The sequence below is a fragment of the Lepidochelys olivacea genome (genome assembly GCF_965140295.1).
Source record: "Lepidochelys olivacea isolate rLepOli2 genome assembly, chromosome: 1".
Taxonomy (NCBI): domain Eukaryota; kingdom Metazoa; phylum Chordata; order Testudines; family Cheloniidae; genus Lepidochelys; species Lepidochelys olivacea.
Window position 1 is genome coordinate 242168748 of NC_140411.1, and position 19242 is coordinate 242187989.

Below are 19242 nucleotides of genomic sequence, written 5' to 3' on the forward strand. Positions count from 1 at the left end.
GAATGAGAAATCACCATTCAGAATCAAAATGCACAAGTCTTTTAATAGGAGGGCAGGAAGGAATAGATGGGAAATGGTTTGGTGAGAACATCCTGTTGAATACAATGAAGTTCTTGGTACAGGATATAGGCAGCATATTAATGAAATCTTTGCTGTGAGTTACAATCCCATGTGGCTTCAGAGGCAAAATAATATTTTTTTAATTGAATTTAATTTTATAAAGAATTCAAGAGTTTCCCAAAGACATTTCCAAATGGAGAGTACAAGGATATCTGGTCTCTCTGTGGAAAACATGTGATTTCTTTTTATTAACTTCCATTCAAGTTTTTCGGCATCCTTTATAATGGAGGGGGAAAAGGCTCCAAATTGCTGTTTGGGGCAGCTATTGCTCTTTTTTTCTATGATGATTTGTCACGAATTGGGGGAATAACAAACATATACATTTGCAAGTTAAATATAACCATAGCTTTTTGTCTAGAATGACACAAGAGAGATTGGCAGGTCCCGAGGTGTAAAGTGACACCCAAAGCAGGACCAAAATTTGACCCTATATATTTGAGTCGAAGGAGAATATCCATGTCAGAGTCAAATCTCCTGCACTCTCCCAACCCTTTTCTTTCAACTGCACTATTAGCCATGCAAATTGTGAATGTCTTCTCTTTGGCTTACTCTCTTGCTAGTTTGATTAAGCTTTACATTTAATAGTCTCCCAAGAGAAGTGGTAGAAGCCTTATCTCTTGGCAAATGTAAAGCCGGACTGGACAAAGAAATAGTAAACATAATCTTTCAATGGCAGGGAGATGGACTGCATCACACAGTAGATCTTTCCTGTCTCTAGATTTTATGGTCAAATCTAGACATGGTGTAAATGTAGCAGAATTTATGATGATTGGCTAGATTCCAGTTTATTATTGTACCATGTAACTATAGAGTAACTATTGCATCCAGTGGAGTCACACTGGATTATACAATGTAAATAAGACCAGAGTCCAGCCCATTCGTCAAACAGGGGCAAGTTACACTACCTAGCAACTTACACTCAGAATGTAATAATCCACTATGAGTCACAGCTGAATTTGAACCAGAGAATTCCACGGAAGTCAGGCTGGGTTTGACCATGTGTGTCTTGGTAACTTGAAAATGAAAAGGACCATTTCAAGGATGCTCAGGCCCCAAATACAACCTCCATTAATTTTGGTATATTATAACTGGAAATGTCCTCCTTATTCCAGTCTGCTGGGGTTTTGACAGTTGATTATTATATCAGTAGAATAATTTTATAATCAATGGGCCAGATTCACTGGTACCCTCTGGCTTCTTTGCATCACTCCGGTGCTACAAAGCAGATATAAACTTGATTAAACTGGTTGATTAAGCTGGGTTTGCAGATGTTTTGCCTCACCAGAGCTGTACAAGGCAGCTGGAGCACACTGGCGAATCTGGCCCAAAAGCAGCATCTAGCACAGGTTTCACATATAAACAAAGTTGTGCCTGAAGGAAGTAACTGCAGGTTACCTCTGTATGCAGCTTTTATTTACTGGCAGGTCTTATACCAGCTGGTGTGTTTATTATTATTTAAAGGTATTCTATCCAGGGACGAATTAAAGTCAAAACAATCCTGCTGGGCTGGAATGACTTCTCACTTCAAGTATATAATTATATAGGGCTCAATTGGGCCTTGAAGGCACAGGCTGGTTGGTGTGGAGGTGCAGCTCCTAGAGCAGAGGAGGGGCAAACTACGGCCCACGGGCCACATCTGGTCAGCAGGACCCTTCCCTCTGGCCCCCCGAGCTCCTGCCAGGGAGTGGGGTCAGGACAGGCTTGCAGAGGAGCCAGCCCAACTCCCCGGCAGCGTGGTGAGTGGGGCAGAGGATAGCCCCTGGCCCCTCCCCTTCTGCTACCCTCCCTTCCTCGCAGTCACAGTTCCCCCAGCACCTGGGCAGCATGGCTGTAGCTCCGGCCGGGAGGCATGGCTATAGCACGGCCAGACCTGGTCCTCCAGGGCGGCGCGGTCAGGGGGAGTTCCGGGGAGGAGGCGAGGAGTAGGGGGGGAAGGGAGTTTCAGGGGGGCGGTCAAGGGGACTGGGCCCTGCTGCCAGGGACAGGGGAAGAGCAAACCGGGGCCCCCCCCTCCATCTCCAGCATGCTTGGCCCCTGTCCCCAGCAGCCAAGCCCAGACAAGGAGTGAGCCCTGCCCGACTGCCAGGGAGAGCAGCCAAATGAGCAGGGGAAACACACAGGAAAAGGACTGAGCCCCCCTTTCCCCCACCCCACAGGTAACGTGGGGCGGGGAGAGCAGGGAGGGTTGGATAGGGGGCGGTCAGGGGGTGGGGAGCAGGGGAGATTGTATGGGGGTGGGGTCCCAGGCGTGGTCAGGGGGTGGGGAGCAGGGGGGATTGGATAGGGGACGGGTGTCCCGGTGGGATGGTCAGGGGGCAGAGAGCAGGGGTGTTTGGATAGGATGCAGGGGTGCTGGGGGGCAGTCAGGGGTGGGGAGCATGGGGGTTGGATGGGGATGGGAGTTCCGGGGGGCTGGAATGGGGGTGGGGGCCAGGTCATGTCTCGCTGTTTGGGGAAGCATAGCCTCCCCCAGCCTTCCCTACCCAGCCCTCCATACAATTTCTGTACCCGATGTGGCCCTAGGGCCAAAAAATTTGCCCACCCTGTCCTAGAGGCATGGGCCTGAATGCACAAAGGGAGTTAGGCGTTGTGACACTCAGCGTTGTGACATAATGCTTAACTTTTAGATGCTTATGAAATCACTGCAATTCACAAAGCCTGAGTCAGGCACCTAAGTTCCTAAAATGAACAGGGAGAAGTTGGCACCTTTGCCTGTGATTCACAAAAGTCAGTATGCTAGGCAGGCCTCAACTAGTCAATGGGAGATGCCGATGACAGGGGTGTGTCCATCCCTGTCTCAGAGATAGGAACATAAGTCCCGGCTGCAGGGAAGCACCTATCTCTGTTAACGATTCTCAGCTGTGAACCCTGTCTTGGCATTAGGTGCCTATGCTCTTTTACCAAGAAGCTGAGGATGTGTGTGTTGGGGGGAAAGGAGCTCTCTCATAATTATTTGGCCCAGTGGTTAGGGTACTCACTTGGTATGTGGGAGATTCTTGGTTTAAGTTCCCCTTCTGCCTGAGGGGGAAAGGGATCTTAACAGGGATCTGTCATCTCTTAGGTGAGTGATCTAACTGTTGGGCTCTGGGATATTCTGATGTGGGGCTTCTCAGTCTCTCCTGTTGAACTCTGGGTAAATAATGAATCATTGGAGCAGGGGGACTGGATCCTGGGTCTCCCACGTGAGTGCTCTAACCTCTGGGCTATCAGGTCACTGTTGTGCTAGTATGTTCTCTGTCTGTCTCAAAGAGTCATATGAGGGAGGTCCTAGTCCTCCCTGCCTCCTGGCTGTTTTGTAGGAATTTACCAGAGGGGGATGCCTATTGGATTGGGCCCAGCCCATGACTTAGGCAGCTGAATGCCTGTCTTACCATTTGTGAATTGCTTTAGGGCTTAGGTGGGAGAAAGGCACCCAGATGCCTAGAGGGAGGCAGCAGTACGCATGCTCAGAAACAGAAATTTGGGTGTGTAGAGAAGTTTTACTGCAAAAACTTAGGTGCCGAGTGAGTTTAGGCACCTCCATGGTTCAGCAGGACTTCTGTGCATTGCAACGGTCCCAAAATTGGGAATTAGGCACCAAATTTCTTTTGTGCATTCAGGGCACAAGCCCTTGGGAACACAGGGAGAACACAGCCACTGCTCCACCCTAGGATGGCAAGTATGGTCCATTCCACTGGCCAGTGCAGAGGCAGGGTCTCCCTACTCTCCTTTGCCCACTTTGGAGAGTTGCCAAGAGCGGCAATAGCCCTGCAGAGCTCTGGTGCACAGGACAGTGCATGGACCAGAATGTGTTGTCCCTGTGTGGATGCAGAAAGGGAGTTGGCTGCTTGCAATTTCACCTTGTGCAGGGCAGGGTACAATCTTACTGTCATACTGTAAAGGCAGGTCACTTTCGCAACCCTAACATCTTGCCAGTGTCCCCTTATATGATGCATTTTAAAAACTTGTACCTGCAAAAATTAAGCAGAGATTTTCATACAACATTACTGGGTTCAAATACGCAAGACAAGATTTTGCCCCAAACCTCCAGCTCTTCATCCAGTAGTAACTGTTGGATTCCCTTTAGCTACAGCTCTCTGCTAGAGCTTCTGTGGAAATACTGCCCCAGGTATGTCAATTGCAGAGCCAACATATATTGACATGCATTTAGGCCTCCATAGTAAGTACATTCAGCAATGCACCAATGGGCAATCAATCACATAGGTCAGATTATATTTTTCAGTGCTCTCCTTAAAGGTGAAATGCAAAACTATGATAAAAGCTGAGATAAACCCAGGAACATGTACTATGCCTCCACTAACTAGACTTTGAGTTGTGCGTGTGCGTGTTTTTGAGGGACAGTTGAACATTCAGCATTAAATTAAGCTTTAACAAGCTTTACAAAACATTTAGCTACTGTCAAAGTCTTCCAAGCTCTTCCAGAACTAGACTAGAAAGGCTCCAAAATGCTGTCTCACATACAAAGGCTCCAAGAAGTTGTCTCACACACAACTGCTGACTTTTCTGGGTTCTGTGCCAACCCAGAATAATCGAGGCAAACTCAGGAAAGCAGTGAACGTCTATGAGGGCTAATAAGAGCTTTTAGAATGTTAGATTAGAATGCATTTCTGGGCTGAGTGACCCCCACAGCCCGGTCAGTAGAGGCATTTAACACACTTATGGGGGTTATCTCCAGTTTGATTTTAGCTTTACAGCCTGCACTCAAATGCCGATGGCCCGATTCTAATCTCAGTAGTCCTCAAAACAGTGTGACTGCACTGACCTGAAGATCATTACTTTTGATTTATGCCAGTATAAGGAAGGTCAGAATTAGGCCCAGAGTTTCTCAAGTGAAAGGCAGGTACATGGCAGGAGAGCTGAAGTTCCAAAAGGGCTTGAAAAATGAAGGATTATTTGAAATCCAACATATGCTTCTATATCCTAGTCTTATTGTAACCTGCCCTACCCAAAATCCCAATAGAAAACATTTTGTCTCCCTTCGCTCTTGACCCCTTTCCCCAGCAGACGCTTGTGATATTGCTCTGAGGCCAAATTCTGCCCTGGCTTGCCTTCTCTGCAAGCCCATTGATTTCCCTTGGCCTACTCAAGCCAGCCCCAGAAGTCTTCTATACAGCCCTCTCTGCACTGCCATTAGTTTATTCTGGCATGGGTTCATGATCTGGTTGAATCATACTCTTAACATGTTGTGAGGGAAGGAGGAAGGATGGGAGGCATACTTGGTTCCTAAAGGAGTAGTGTCGGACAGGGTCCTCAGCTGCCAGGGAGATGCTGCTGAGCAAGATGAAAAAGAGGATCAGGTTGGTGAAAATGTTATCATTAACGATTCGATGGCAGTGGAGACGAAACCTGCAAGAGAGAGGAAAGACACAACCTTATCCATCAGAACCAGCTGCAGAGAGAGCTAAGGGGTGGGACTCCTCCTCCTTTGCTGCTGGGTCTGTACCTGTAAGAGTATTCTGCATAAGCCCCTCTGACCCAGGAGTGGGGGAAAAAGCTAGGCCAGGCAATTGTACCTGATCCTGCAAGGTGCTGAGTGTCCTCAGCTCCCATTGAGCCATGCAGAGAGACATAGGACATGCGTAACACCTTGCAGGACTGAGCCCTTGGTGCTTCAATGAAGGAAAGAGAGGATGGCAGCCATTCTGTTTACATATGTTTGGGTCCCTATTCAGATTTAGTTGTGTTCTAAAATAAATGACCTTCTGTTGGTTCACCCTGAAATTACACCACTTGCCTCAATTAAAGGGAACTAAACAAGATAGAAGCGCAGTTAAGAGGTTAGCTACTTCAGAGGTTCTTTTAGCTTCTTTTCCATACATAAAAAGAAAAGGAGGACTTGTGGCACCTTAGAGACTAACCAATTTATTTGAGCATGAGCTTTCGTGAGCTACAGCTCACTTCATCGGATGCATACCGTGGAAACTGCAGCAGACTTTATATATATACAGAGAATATGAAACAATACCTCCTCCCACCCCACTGTCCTGCTGGGAATAAGCTATTACTATGCAGAGATCTCAGAGCCCTTTACAAAGAATGAGGACTAAAGCATCATTATCTTATTTCGGTCCCTTTTTTGTTTATAACACCCCCAACGCCTAGTAGATCAACTTTCCAGAGAGGTGCAGAGGTTACATTACTTGCCCAAGAAATCACAGTGAGTCAGCAGCAGAGCTAGAATTAGAATCCAAGAGTCCTGACTGCTGTTACCCCACTGCCTGCTATATACACACACACACCTTTATGACACAGCCTCATGTTGGGACTGTGCTCCTACACAATGCCTCGGTGGAAGTTCTGGGAGGCCTTGTGCATCAGGCAAGCACGCTGAAGGACTCAGCATGCTTTCCCTTCTGTGACAGCCACGGTCTCCCACTCCCTTTGGAGAAGCTAATGCCACCAATGGCACTAGCCTCATATGGTACTATATTCAGGAGAGCACAAGGACCCCCTGCACTGGGGCACAAAAGAGATGAGGTTTCTTGTGCCCTTTCCCCTTTGCACTCCCATGCAGGGCTTGGCACAATCATGCCCCGTGTCTTTAGTTATGTGTGTCTGACATAACTAAGCACCCCCACCCAAAGAAAGCACCACATATACTCCTTGGTGCCAGATGGACCTGGTTTTTGCACCGATGTTATTTGTGCATCAATATGGTATATCAGGAAACCCATCTGTTAATTAGACTCCAAAGTCCTAGCACTGTCCCAGGGTGTGAGGATGATATTTTTTAACATAAATGGAAGAATACTGATGGATGCAATTACTGAAATTTCCAACCAAAGGGGAATAGGGCAGAGAAGAGAGGACTTGAGGGAACTGTTAATGATACAAGTAGCTTTTCCTAATTCACCAACTCAACACAGGAGGCCAAATCTTACTCTTACTGAAATCAGTGAGAATTTTGTCATTGACTTCAATGGGAGCCGGTCCCTAATGACTGGCAATCATTGGCATTTGATGGCTTTACAGCCATCTATATAAAATAGGTTTGTGGTATTAGGAGCCTAATTTGATCATCAACTTATTCTACACATGACTGGCCACCAAGCAGCTTTCAAATGGTAATGCCCTTCAGTGGCTGTTGATCACAAATGATCTGAACTGGTGACAAACAGATGTAAGGCTGTAGATGCTGTACCAATTCCTCAACCTTTCCGGACCCCCTATTTTATGTATTTTATTTCTAATGCCCAGGTTTCTTTTCAACTTTGGTGGAGGTCACCCCAGAGCCCCTGTGCTGGTCAGACTGGTACTGATCTCCTGTGGGCTAGAATGTGGCTCAGAGCACCACAGCCCTATGTAGGGGGCAGTGAGTACCCACACCTCCCCAGAATGGACACCAGTGAGATTGTGCTGGTGCTGAATGCTCCCCAACAGGCCAGCCCTGCTCTGTGGAGCCATGAGCACCCCTCCTCCGTCCACTTTTCAGTATCCTGTTCCCTGTGGGGCAGGAAGTGGGCTGAACTTAGACTGACCCAGCTGGAGAGCCGGGGTCAGAGGACTAAACGACAGGCGAAGAGTCTCCAGGGGGCACTGCAGGGGGCACATCCCAGAGTAGGAACCTTCACACGTAAGCTGGCCAACTAGGGTACTGAGATAGACTCTGTTGGTCAGACTGAGGACTGAGCCTGTGGAGGGCTGCAGAGATACAACTAACTGAGGGTACTGTGATGGGCCCTGTTGGACTGTCAAAGGACTGAGCTGGGAAGAGCTGCAGTACATTACTGAGTGCTTTGAGATAGGCCTGGTTGGAAAACCCACCTGATGAGCACAGCAGCTGACAGGGGGTACTGTGAGTGGAGGAAATGGAGAAAAACTGCACACACTCAACTGGGGGTGGCAGGGAGGGGGACTCGTAAGAGCAGGGTGACACCCCTTTACACAAAGTATTCATGACCTGCCTCTTCTACAAACTTTCTAGGTGCCCTGAACTCCCCTTAGGCAGCGATACTGGCATAGAGCTCCCTAGAGGAGAGTTTTCCAGCTGGGATTCCAAGCAGGGGGTTCTGCAGGACTGACTGGGTCACTGAAGCCAGGAAGCTCTGCACAGCATGTTCTTGGGAGTCCAATACAAACGGGAGACCTGACCTGCCTTTCATGGTTGGAACGCTGCAGCACAGCAACTTATCAAGTACCTGTTGGTAGGGCTGAAGATGAAAAAAGCACTGGCATCCGGCATGGGCACAGCCTTCTCTTTGAGGTGCAGTTCAGACATTGGGCGTGGCCGAGGGCCGACAGGCATTTCAGGCTCCTCCTCCTCTTCCTCTGCTGGAAGGAACAGTTGGGTTTTTTAATGCTATGGAGTAGCAGTAACTGGTTCACTTGAGTGCAGAGCACTTTATGTACCCAGAAGTTTCAGTTACTTCTCTGGGTTGAACTACAGCTAGAAACTTCTTCTCTTGCATTATATGAGCCCTGCACAGAGCCAACACCTTGCCTGAGGTTGTGTCAAGATGAGTGAGTGTGCCACGGAGAAAACACTAGGGATGGGCACTTTGTCGAACACCAGTCAGAAGTTCTCAGAATTGTTATTTTTTAGAATTCAAGAGAGAGAAGAATCGAAAGGCTGGAGACAAAGGTAAAACTCTTGAACCAAGTTCCTACGAAGCAGAGCTGCAGGCAGTGCACAGATCAGTGACTAACCCACAAGGAAGAAATGCAGAGATGAGGCCTTGGGGCCTTATGGGGAAGGTTTGAAAGAGAACTTTTACCCTTTGAGGATTTCAAGTCCCTGCTGAAGTCAGACGTTGCTTTGTGCATGGTGCAATAGCATTTCCTTTCATTTAGTTAGTAAGATGGGTAGAAATGCTGAAAGATGGGAGGGATTACTGGCTACACACAATAACATTCATCTTCCGGACAACACCTATGAGGCACTTCTACTTTAATAAAATAGTTTCTTTGGCCCACACAAAATGAGATAAATTCTGGGTAGGTTCTAGCACCACATCCTGCTTTCTTTCTCCTTCCCTTAGGGCCAGTCACTGTGCTTGGCTGGGCTTTCAACACATTAGAAAATGCAGATGAATCAGCTCATACCCTAATCTTGGTGCATAGCTACTGGGGATGGGAGAAAAGCAGCCGTTAGCAGGAATTCATCTCAGAGGGTTTTGGATAAATGTTTGCGTTCGGTACACAGAGCATGTACCTTTTTAAACAAGTTTATTTCTGTAACAGCTCATGTTTCTATTGTATTGTATCTTGTAATACACTGGAAGTTTATACTTTTCACAAGCTTTATGGGTTTAAGAAACATTCTTTCATGTGTGCTTTTCTGTATAGGAAAGGAAAGTAAGTGGTGAGGTTAATGACTGTAATAATACTGTAATTGTAACACTTGGCACGTTTTTGTGCTTTTCATCTGAGGATTTCAAAGTTATTGACAAATATTAATGAACTTACTCTCACAAATTTCCTATGAGGTAGATAAGTAGATGACCTTGTTTGAAAGATGGGGAAATTGAGGAAGAGGTTAAGCAACTTGACCAAGATCTCACAGGATGTCTGAGAGTTAGGATTTGAATTTTTTCTGTAGCTGAACTACATTGGAAGATTTGCACCGTTTTACCTTGAAGAATCACTCATCATCATCATAATCTTTCTACTATATGTAAACTCATAGATTGTGCTGATCTGTTTTGGAGACTCAGCAGAGGAAGGGGGCAGAGTGGTGAGTTGCATAATAAGTGCTCTGAGGACCAGTGGTGATGAGGTTTGATGCTGGATTGTGTAGTAGATACTGTAAAAGGAAGTTAGTGGGAGTGAGGCAGGGGAAGCTGATGGACAATTGAGTGGGGAGGTTTTAAGAATAAAGGTACAGCTAGCAGGGAAACACATGGAATGACCATTTCAAATAATTTTCAGGCACTGGGTGAGCATGAGTGATTTTAGAGGCTGGGATGATGGAATCTGTGAGAGGATCACTGGAATTAAGAGATTAAGCCACGGATTGATAGTTGGTAGAAACAGCTGATTGCAGATGAGAAAAGATAACATCTAGGAAAATTGGAGTAATGCAGTCTAGGCACAGCTAAAGTACATCCACATGCAGGCAGTGGGCAAAAAGAGGTCTGAGATCAGGTGTTGTCTCAGATGGATAGGATATGGACACATGGCCCCTCATGTAGCACAACAGGCTTGGTTAGTTAAGAGGACGAGGAGCCCATAATGTCCAGTGGTCACAAGGAAGCTGATAAATGGGAGAGAGAAATACAAGTGATTGGAATAATTATTTCCTAATAGGCAGGGGAAGCCCTGGACCAGAGTTTCTGAGAACCAATTGTCCTAGGCAGTTGCTGCATGGAGTGGCAGCACAAATGGGTTCTGTGGGGTCAGAGTTTCACACAACAGAATGAGAAAACCATATAGATTAGAATGTCATAGATTATTATATGCAGTGTTGTTGTAGCTATGTTGGTCCCAGGATAATAGAGAAACAAAGTGGGTGAGGTAACATCTTATTGGACCAACTTCTGTTGGTGAAAGAGACAAGCTAGCTTGTCTCTTTCATAAACAGAAATTGGTACAATAAAAGATATCACTTCACCCACTTTGTCTCTCTAATAGATTATGATAGTAAATTTGGTCTAATAATAGATAACAGATTCCTAAAAATATACCTGAACATATGAAAAATTTCAAATCACCTGACCTTTCTGATTCGCTTTTTGATTTGAGGGACCCAAGAGAAGCAGCCAGGAAATTGCAGGGCTAATAGCTACCATTTTCACAAATCACTACAATCAGGAGTGGTACCAAGGACTGAAGAAGAGCAAATGTAATCTTAAAAAGGGTGAGAAGAACAATTCTGGGAACTACCATACAATTCACTTCACTTCAATAAAGTGTACAATACAACAGCAAATAACCATGCACCTGATCTGTTAGCATTTCCCTGATAACACCACCAGCAACAATTGGCAGCATGAGTTTTTGGAAAACTGATCATGTCAGGAAAATCTGTATTCTTCACTCATATTTAGGGCTAGCTTTGCTGGCATACCAAAGAGTGTGAGGGGAGAAGTGTTTTTACTTCACTTTTTTTGCCCCCCCCCAATCCTGGGGGCTGCTGAGACCACATCAGCCATTGACACAAATTTGAGGTATCTCAGAACTTGGATAATTATATTAATAAAAATAATTTGAATCAATATCATCAAACTGTTATTACTTTAGGAACTAGAGCCTCTCCTTCATGGATCAGTGGTAAGGAAAAGGGGATGGGATGTACCTGGAGCTTCTGTAGTAGGATATGGGTTCTTCTCTTCATTTTCATTGGGCTGATAATCATCCACATTGATCTGACAAAAACAGAGGAGACAGAGACAAAGCCCTGGTCAGACAGTGCCCTGACTTTTTGTTCCCTCAGAAATCTGAACTGCTCATAGCACATTGGGTGGTAAGAGACCTTGGTAGTAGGTGGGGACTCTCCATCAGCAGTGATCGATTTCAGCTCAATTTTCTCCTCCTTTGTCTCCTCCTCCATAGCTGGTTTCTCAATCTCCTGTTTCTTTTCAGGACTAGCGGTCCTAACAATTCAACAAGATAAAAAGCAAACATTTACAAAGGGGAAAAGGGGTTTCCTTTTCAGAAATTTAGTGTAGTGCAGTACAAAACATGACAATAATCAGCTGGCATCTCCATTCTGTATCCGGCATATATGCCAGCAGGCTCCTCCTTTCTATTGGCTGGAAAGGCAACATCAATGACAGTATCTGCAGAGCTTCTTAGTGATGTATATGTGTGTGTGTGTATGTACATTTGACCACAGGCCTTCTCTTCACTCCCCCAACTCCCACCAATCACATATACTGTATGAATAGTTTTCAACCCCTAGGCTATGATCCTGAGTTATGCTGCCTGGAGATTTTCTTTAATATGGCTCCCAGCAGTTTGATGGTCTTTGCCGGTTATACGTGCTCTGCTTGCTATGCCTGCTCTTAGGCAGGGCAAATAGAGCCCTGATCATAGGAATACTCTGCCAGCTGCAAAGGTGTCCTGCAGAATGATCAGCTTATCAGAGCAGCTCCCCTCTCCAGGCAACCAGGAAGAAGATAGGGGGACAGGGAGAAGTAACAGGTGGTGACAGAACATCAAGCTTCCCTGCTGCCAACAGCCAGGAGGAAACGAGAAAGTCTGAGTGAAGCTTCACCGTTACCAGGAGTCCTTAGAAGCACCACAGGAACTGGGAGGAGGAATGGGGGATGTGGCATCACAGGTGAAAAAGTGGCTGAATGTTTGGTCTTGGGAAGTAATGGCTGAGACTGTCCCTAATAAATATCAACCATTGAGGGTGGGGTGGGGATCAGAAAATATTAGGGTAGCTCAAATGGGGTCACTGTGTTGTTATCACTTCCTACTTCTTCTCCTCCTCCAACACCATGTTTACTGCACAAGCCCCATCGCCCTGCATGCCTCCTCTCTGGTTACACTGTCCCAGCCACAGGAGCTAGTGACCTGCTTTAAACTGTACGCCTCAGGGTATTAACGGGGCAGCCTCCTTCACTGAGCATCAGCTACACAATGCTCCCAGCCCAGGTAGTTCAAGGAACAGTGAGCTCAGGGTCCCCCTAATAGCTGGATTTCCCCACACAGCAATGCAGCACAGTAACGCTAAAGCCTTCCTTTTGCTCCCTCATTTCAACCACTTAAGTTTTGAAAATGATAGCTATAGATGGGTTTACCTAGCTAGTTTTTTCCTTTCTTTTTCCTCTTCCTCTTCTTTCTGAGCAGATGTCAAACTCTCTGCATCGGCCAGATTGTCCACAGCGATGGCCAAAAATACATTTAGCAGGATATCTGTTTGTGTATTTCCGTAAAGAAAATGGGCTTGGAAAACTGTAGACCAGGACAGTGAGAACCCTGATCACCTGAAATGCCAGTTTGCTCCAATGAGCAAGCTGCAATCAGATCTCACACAAATGGTTAGGCCACACACACACATATACATACCCCTCTCCCTGCCCTCCCAAGGCTAACACAATACACTGTGTTTTCAAAACATTCAAACCGGCCTTCCTGAAGTTAGGCATCTAAATCCATATGTAGGCATCTAATTCAAAGTGGCCTGTTTTTCAAAAGAGCTAAACAACCCCAAGTCCCACTGAAGATAATGGAAACTGCACACAGGTTCAACCTTTGAAAAAGCAGGCCACTTTTCTTTAAGAGCCTAAATACGTATTCAAGATCCTCGTAACATTAGGCACCTGCCTGTGAAAATTTTGGCCTATGTACTTGAAGTAAAAAACCTCATTAAAGGTCTCCCCACAGACTTGATTGGCCATAATTGACATTACAGATAGCATTGTCATTAGCAGTGTATCTCTAAGGGGATCAAAGTGAAATTCATTATAGCTGAGTGCTGAGGGAATCATTTGGCAGCTCTGTCAAGTCCCAACGTAAGCCCATGCATGTAAGGTATTCAGTACAAAGCAATCACACTCAAATAACTTGAGGGGCCTGGATGGACAAGCTAGGAAATTTGGAGCTGGAGTTGTAGCTCCATCCTTTCCCTTGTGTCTAGGTCAATCACTGTTCAGAGACCCCCTATACCACAAAGTTGAATTTGAGCTTCTCTTATGAATTCCTTGGTGTGGGTTCTTATTATAGCATAATCCTATTTAAGTAAATTCCAGTTAAAGGCTTGTATTGTAAATATACAGAACCCTCCTCCTGGACTCTCACTGTGCTGTGGGGTCAAGGGCCCAAAATGCAGCCTTCCAAAGCCAGCTGGCTTGCAAAGCTGGCTGATGTTTTCCTTTTCACTGTTTACAGTGGGACCTGAATTGCAACCTTTTCTAAGATGACAGACTGCCTCCCTCGACCTTCAGATAAATGGGATTGCACTATCTCACTTTGAAGAGAGGGCAGCACAGGGCAACAGAGATGTCAGACACCAGGGTCTGAGAGATCTAAATTATGAAGAAAGGTCAAAGGAGTTGGGCTGAGTCTACAAGGTGATCACGTAGAAGAATCAGCAGGAAAAATGTATCATCTCTGGGGAGGGGATCATCCATTAGGGGAACACAAACTAAACCAGAAGGAACTAGTAGCAGACAGGGATTTGGGACAGATCTACAGTCATGTACTTCATGCAAACTCAAGTGGAAAGAACAGCTGTGTTTCATATACACAGGGCCCTCTGTGCAATGTGCTGAATAACTCCTGGAGTGTACACAGTGCCTTTAATCCCCCCTGAAGTCAATGGGTACTGAGGGTGCTCAGCACCAGCTCAGACCCATAGATAACAGGGTATACATTTTTTATATCTGTTATACAAGTAGACTGTAATAAATGAAAGGATCTCTCTATCATATTGATGTATAAATGAGTTAATGCAGGATCTCACATAAAATGTAATCTGTAAAACATGCTACTTTTATAGCATTTGTATACCATATACTGTAAACTATACATATATTTGTTCCACATGGCATGTATAAAAATAATAATGGAATAAATTAAAGCAAAAAATACACTGCAATTTCAGTAAGTAGGTACATAGATTAGTTTCTGGACAAGGTAGGGACTAAGGTCTGGTGAACAAAAAGGATGACGGAATTAAACCAAAATGATATTTGGCATAGTGGCTCGGCCTTATCCTCCTCTGACAACTGTTATATTTTAAAGCCTTAGTATCAGTTAAAATTCATTAGATGGCATTGATTTTTAGCTGTCAGAAGCCAAAATGCAGACCCAGGTAAACCATAAATGTGACACTCATGAAATTCATATTCCCCTGACACAATAAGGTAGTAAAACATGGTTTTAAATGCAGCCCTGCATGGAGAAAAGGTCGCATCAAAGGATACAGTTTCCGCAGATGAAGAGGATGATGAAGTAAATACAGACCAACATTCCTGGAAAAGAGGGGCCGCCATAAGCCATGATCCCATCATACATCACCGAATTCCAGTCCTCCCCAGTCAGGATCTAAATGACACATTCCCGCCAATAAGGGACACAGTGTTAGACCACACAGCAAAGCCGAAAACCCTATGATAACAAAGAAACCCCACCCTCTCCTAGAGAAACTCCCTGGGGTACTCGGACTGGTGGATGTATCCAACAAAAAGGAGCTGAGAGGGCCTGTGCTCTGAATGTCCAGATGTCTCCATGAGGGCTGACCGCTAAAGCCAGGCAGATATCCAAGCCAGCTCTGTTCAGGTTTCATGGCCATTTCCATCTGATGCCATGGTGTGGCTGTCTGCATCAGTCAGACTGCTGAACTGAGTGCGGGAACAGAAAGCTCAGCACAGGAATGCAGCACAGCGGAGTAAGTCACCACTATGTATACCTCTGTATAGCAGGTGATTTTCACTTCCCCTCACCATGGACACAAGCTAGCTATACATCTGCTCTTATATGAACACTTGCAAAGCTGTACTCAGAATACAGATACTAGATTCCCATTCTGGTTTTCTTGAATCTCTTCCTGTCAGACCCAGCAGTACTTCACTAGGGCAGAGAACTAATGCAGGGCTCCCCAGCAATTTGCTAGCCTTTGACAGGGCAGTGCCTATCCTCTGGCCCCCACCAAGTTAGGCACATGAAGCTTGTCCTCTGCTATAGACTGGAATTCAGCTCAGCTCCTAACCTTGGCCACCGTCTCAGCAGCTGCAGAACTTGCTGTCATTGATCACCTTCTGCAGCAGACTAATTTAATTTCCAGTCTCACTGAATACCAGTCTGCACAGGAATGATCCAGGACCATCTTACCCCAACAGGGGACACACACGAGCAGACTGTCAATTCCTTGCTGGAACTGTTGTGACCCGTACCTGAAACACAGTGAGGAGGGACTGGGGGAAGTTATCGAACGTGCTCCTCCTGGTTTGCATCTCATCAAAGTTAAACTTGCCCCCAAAGAGCTGCATTCCCAGGAGTGAGAAGATGATGATGAAGAGGAAGAGAAGCAGCAAAAGGGAAGCGATGGAGCGGACTGAGTTCAGCAGTGAAGCCACTAGGTTACTCAAGGAGTTCCAATACCTAAGGGAGCCAAAGAGAGGCAGTTAAGATTCCTTTCCCAGGGCAGGTGCTCACGAACTGCATCAGATATTGTTTCAGGCTGCCTACTGCATATAAACAAGCATTTCCAAACACCCTGTTAAGCAGTGAATCATCCATGTGCTTCCCTGAGATAATGAGACCTGCTGCAGTAAATGAGTAATTTTACTACCACACGTGTACATACACAATTCCCCCCCGCCCCCTGCCACACACACAGACAGAAGATTACTGCAGTGCTCTCAGACTAAGGCGCTGCAAATCTCTCATCAATATACAGTGATTAGTTCTTGCTGCTTCAGTGAGTTACATTCTAACCAACCTCATTACAACACTCACAGCTGGTACAGCAGCCAGAATACCTGACTCCAGAGAGTGGCTCTGTAATAATGGACAAGAACAGATGGGGAAACTATTTGGATGCAAATACAGACTTGTCCAAAATCTGGTTTATGCATGTGTGTGCGCGCATATGCTCAATCTTGGATGGAGGCCGCTGAGCTTTCTGGTGTTTGGAAGACTGGGGTAGATACTCAGGGCCGTCTCCTCCTCTCACACCGGTTTTCAATGGTGTAACTCCATTGCCCTCAGTGGAGATACTTCAGACATGCATCGGTGTGATATCATATTCAGGCCCTCAGCAATCCCTTTCCTTTTTGCTTCTGCAAACTACACTGTTCTTTATGCATGAAACTCATTACATTGCCTCAGTACATCTTTAAAATGCTCCTAACTAGTTCCAGCTTGACATTTTCTAGTATCACCCTGGTACCTTGATGCCAGTTGGATCCCGATGCTAAAAATCAACAGGACATTTTTTAAAGGTTTTGAGACTGGCATACATTTCATGGACATTACTAAGATGAAGCCCACTTATTGCAATTACTGACAGAAGAATAAACTGTTTGTGACAGTTTATGTTCCAAACCCTTTTATATAATGATATACAATGTTGACTGCAGCTATTAAAACAACTAGTGTTAAATCGATAGGATTGGTAACTCTCCTCCCCAACTGTATTCATATATTAGCGATGGGGTCAGAGTGAGGATGTTGCAAAGTGCCTTCTCATTGTGTGCCCATTCAGGAGAGCACCCAAACTGCCTGGGGTCTCACAGTGCTCCAAAGGGAACAGGGAGAAGACAGGCTGTGGCTGTACTTTGCATTCCCTCTGCACCAAACTACAGAACGGCACTGGTGTGAAAACAGGCTGCATTATGGGACACAAAGTGTCAGCTCTGAAGCAGCTTCAATGCTGCCCTCTTGGCTGCTGGACACCTCCCACTCCACTTCAAGCTCTGCGGTGGCCCCTTTTCCAATACCAGTGTCACCCCCACAGCACCAGTTATGGGTCTGACAGCAGAGCTGACCTGAAACCTGTTATCCTTTAATCACTCCCTCTAATCACACACACAGTTGGGTCTCAACAAGTTGCACATCCTCCATAGCGTCCAGTCATGATCTGTCAATTTGCCTTCCATCTACAGATCCTCATCCCTTGTTACTCTACTAATAAGTGACTCCCCCTCTGTATCCTTTCACCCAGAAGTTCAACTCTGGCCAATACTGTCCATTCCACAGAAGCTACTGTGGACTCAAGTCTCATTCTGAATTTCCAGTCGTATCTTCTACATAGGGATAGATGGAAGGGGAGCAGGCATTAGCAGCTCTATATCTCCTGTCTTATGATGAGGGAGTCCATTCCTTCTGCTTATGCATGTGGCATCAGAAGAGCATTAATTCCCATGTGAGTGGCCTAGAACATTCTCTGAGCATGACTCTTTAGATTTTTAGGTCACTGTGCATCCCTTGGATGAGCTTTCATTTGAGCTTCTCTAACTGTAGGAGTGCACAGCAGAACAGTGCTGCGTTGTTGGAATGCTAATTCTAACCACACACAAATAGAGAAATATTACATTCATTAGCCCCTCCCCTCAGCTTTAAAGCATTGAAAAAAGGTTTAAACCACACAAATGCCAACCATCTGTACTCAGGTGCCTACCATCTTGGTTGATGGTCCAGGGCACTTGGCTAGGAATTGATAGTCCTGGGTTCAATTGGCTGCTCTACTGCAGACTTTCAGTGTAACCTTGGGCAAGCTACTTAGTGTCTCTGCCTCAGTTCCTTTTCTGTAAAATGGGCATAACAGCACTTCCCTACCTCAGAGGGGCATTATGGGATAAATACAATAAAGACTCTGAGGCAACCAAGATACTATGGTAGCAGGGGGCGGGGGGCATTTAAGTACCTTAGGTAGACTGGGACGTAAGAACATATTAATCTCTGGTTTAACCCCATTGAATCCAATTGGAGTCATATGGTGAAAACCTCACGCACCTCTGAATTATACCTAAAAGGCACTAACAGGGAGGTTCTTCCAGTATCCACCTATCACTTGTTTCACATAAACATTCCAAGAAAGCAGGTGATATTTTCTATTTCTACATTAGTCAAGGAAGAAGGTGAGCTAACAGTTGTTTTTAATCTCTAAACTCTATACTTTAGTAAATTTCACATATGATCACTAACCGTGAAACTGACACCTATGTAGAGGGCCAGCACAAAGCCTGTACACCCCTCAAGTCCCATTAACCACTTATCATAGGGTTTAAGTGGCATTTAAATGGTGCACAGACCTTGTGTTGGCCCTCTGCATAGGAATGACTTTCACCCCAAATGAACATGGTGCCTTCCCTATCATTACATCAAACAGAACGGAATCAGATGCCATTAACCAAGTGTTCGATGAAAACAAGGCAAAAGGAGCTGCTTTCCTTTTTCATGGTAGAGGGAAAGCTTGGTGGTCAGGTCTGAAGGGGGATGTGGATCTTTCCTCTGAAGTTTAGCAACCAGCTCATCTCAAGGAGGCCAGGCTGCTTTAAAGTTTAACTGAAATTCGAAAGATGGGCAATGCAAAACTGAAGTAGTAAGGTAAATCTACTGAAGCTGTGGGCTCAACATCACCAGACTTACTCAGTGGATGTGCAATTAACAGCTCTTCCCATCCCTGTTCACACTTACAGCTCACATACTTTTACGCTTTGGGAAGAAGAGCAAGTGAAATAAAAAGAGGCCAAAGTCACCCCTAGTGTAACTCCATTAACTTCAGTGGAG

At 45.5% G+C, this 19242-nt stretch overlaps 1 protein-coding gene across 3 annotated transcripts in view; it reads right to left on the reverse strand.

Annotated features, from left to right (window-relative positions):
- CACNA1C (calcium voltage-gated channel subunit alpha1 C) overlaps positions 1-19242 on the reverse strand; it is a 633467-nt gene that overhangs the window by 116633 nt on the left and 497592 nt on the right. For all 3 annotated transcript variants that reach the window (XM_084640503.1, XM_084640501.1, XM_084640502.1), the window contains exons 14-20: positions 15903-16110; positions 14934-15054; positions 12807-12921; positions 11531-11651; positions 11354-11423; positions 8259-8391; positions 5337-5466 (exon numbers count right to left, since the gene is read on the reverse strand). In XM_084640503.1, coding sequence (XP_084496629.1) covers positions 5337-5466; positions 8259-8391; positions 11354-11423; positions 11531-11651; positions 12807-12921; positions 14934-15054; positions 15903-16110 — 898 coding nt within the window. The remainder of the gene's footprint in view (positions 1-5336; positions 5467-8258; positions 8392-11353; positions 11424-11530; positions 11652-12806; positions 12922-14933; positions 15055-15902; positions 16111-19242) is intronic.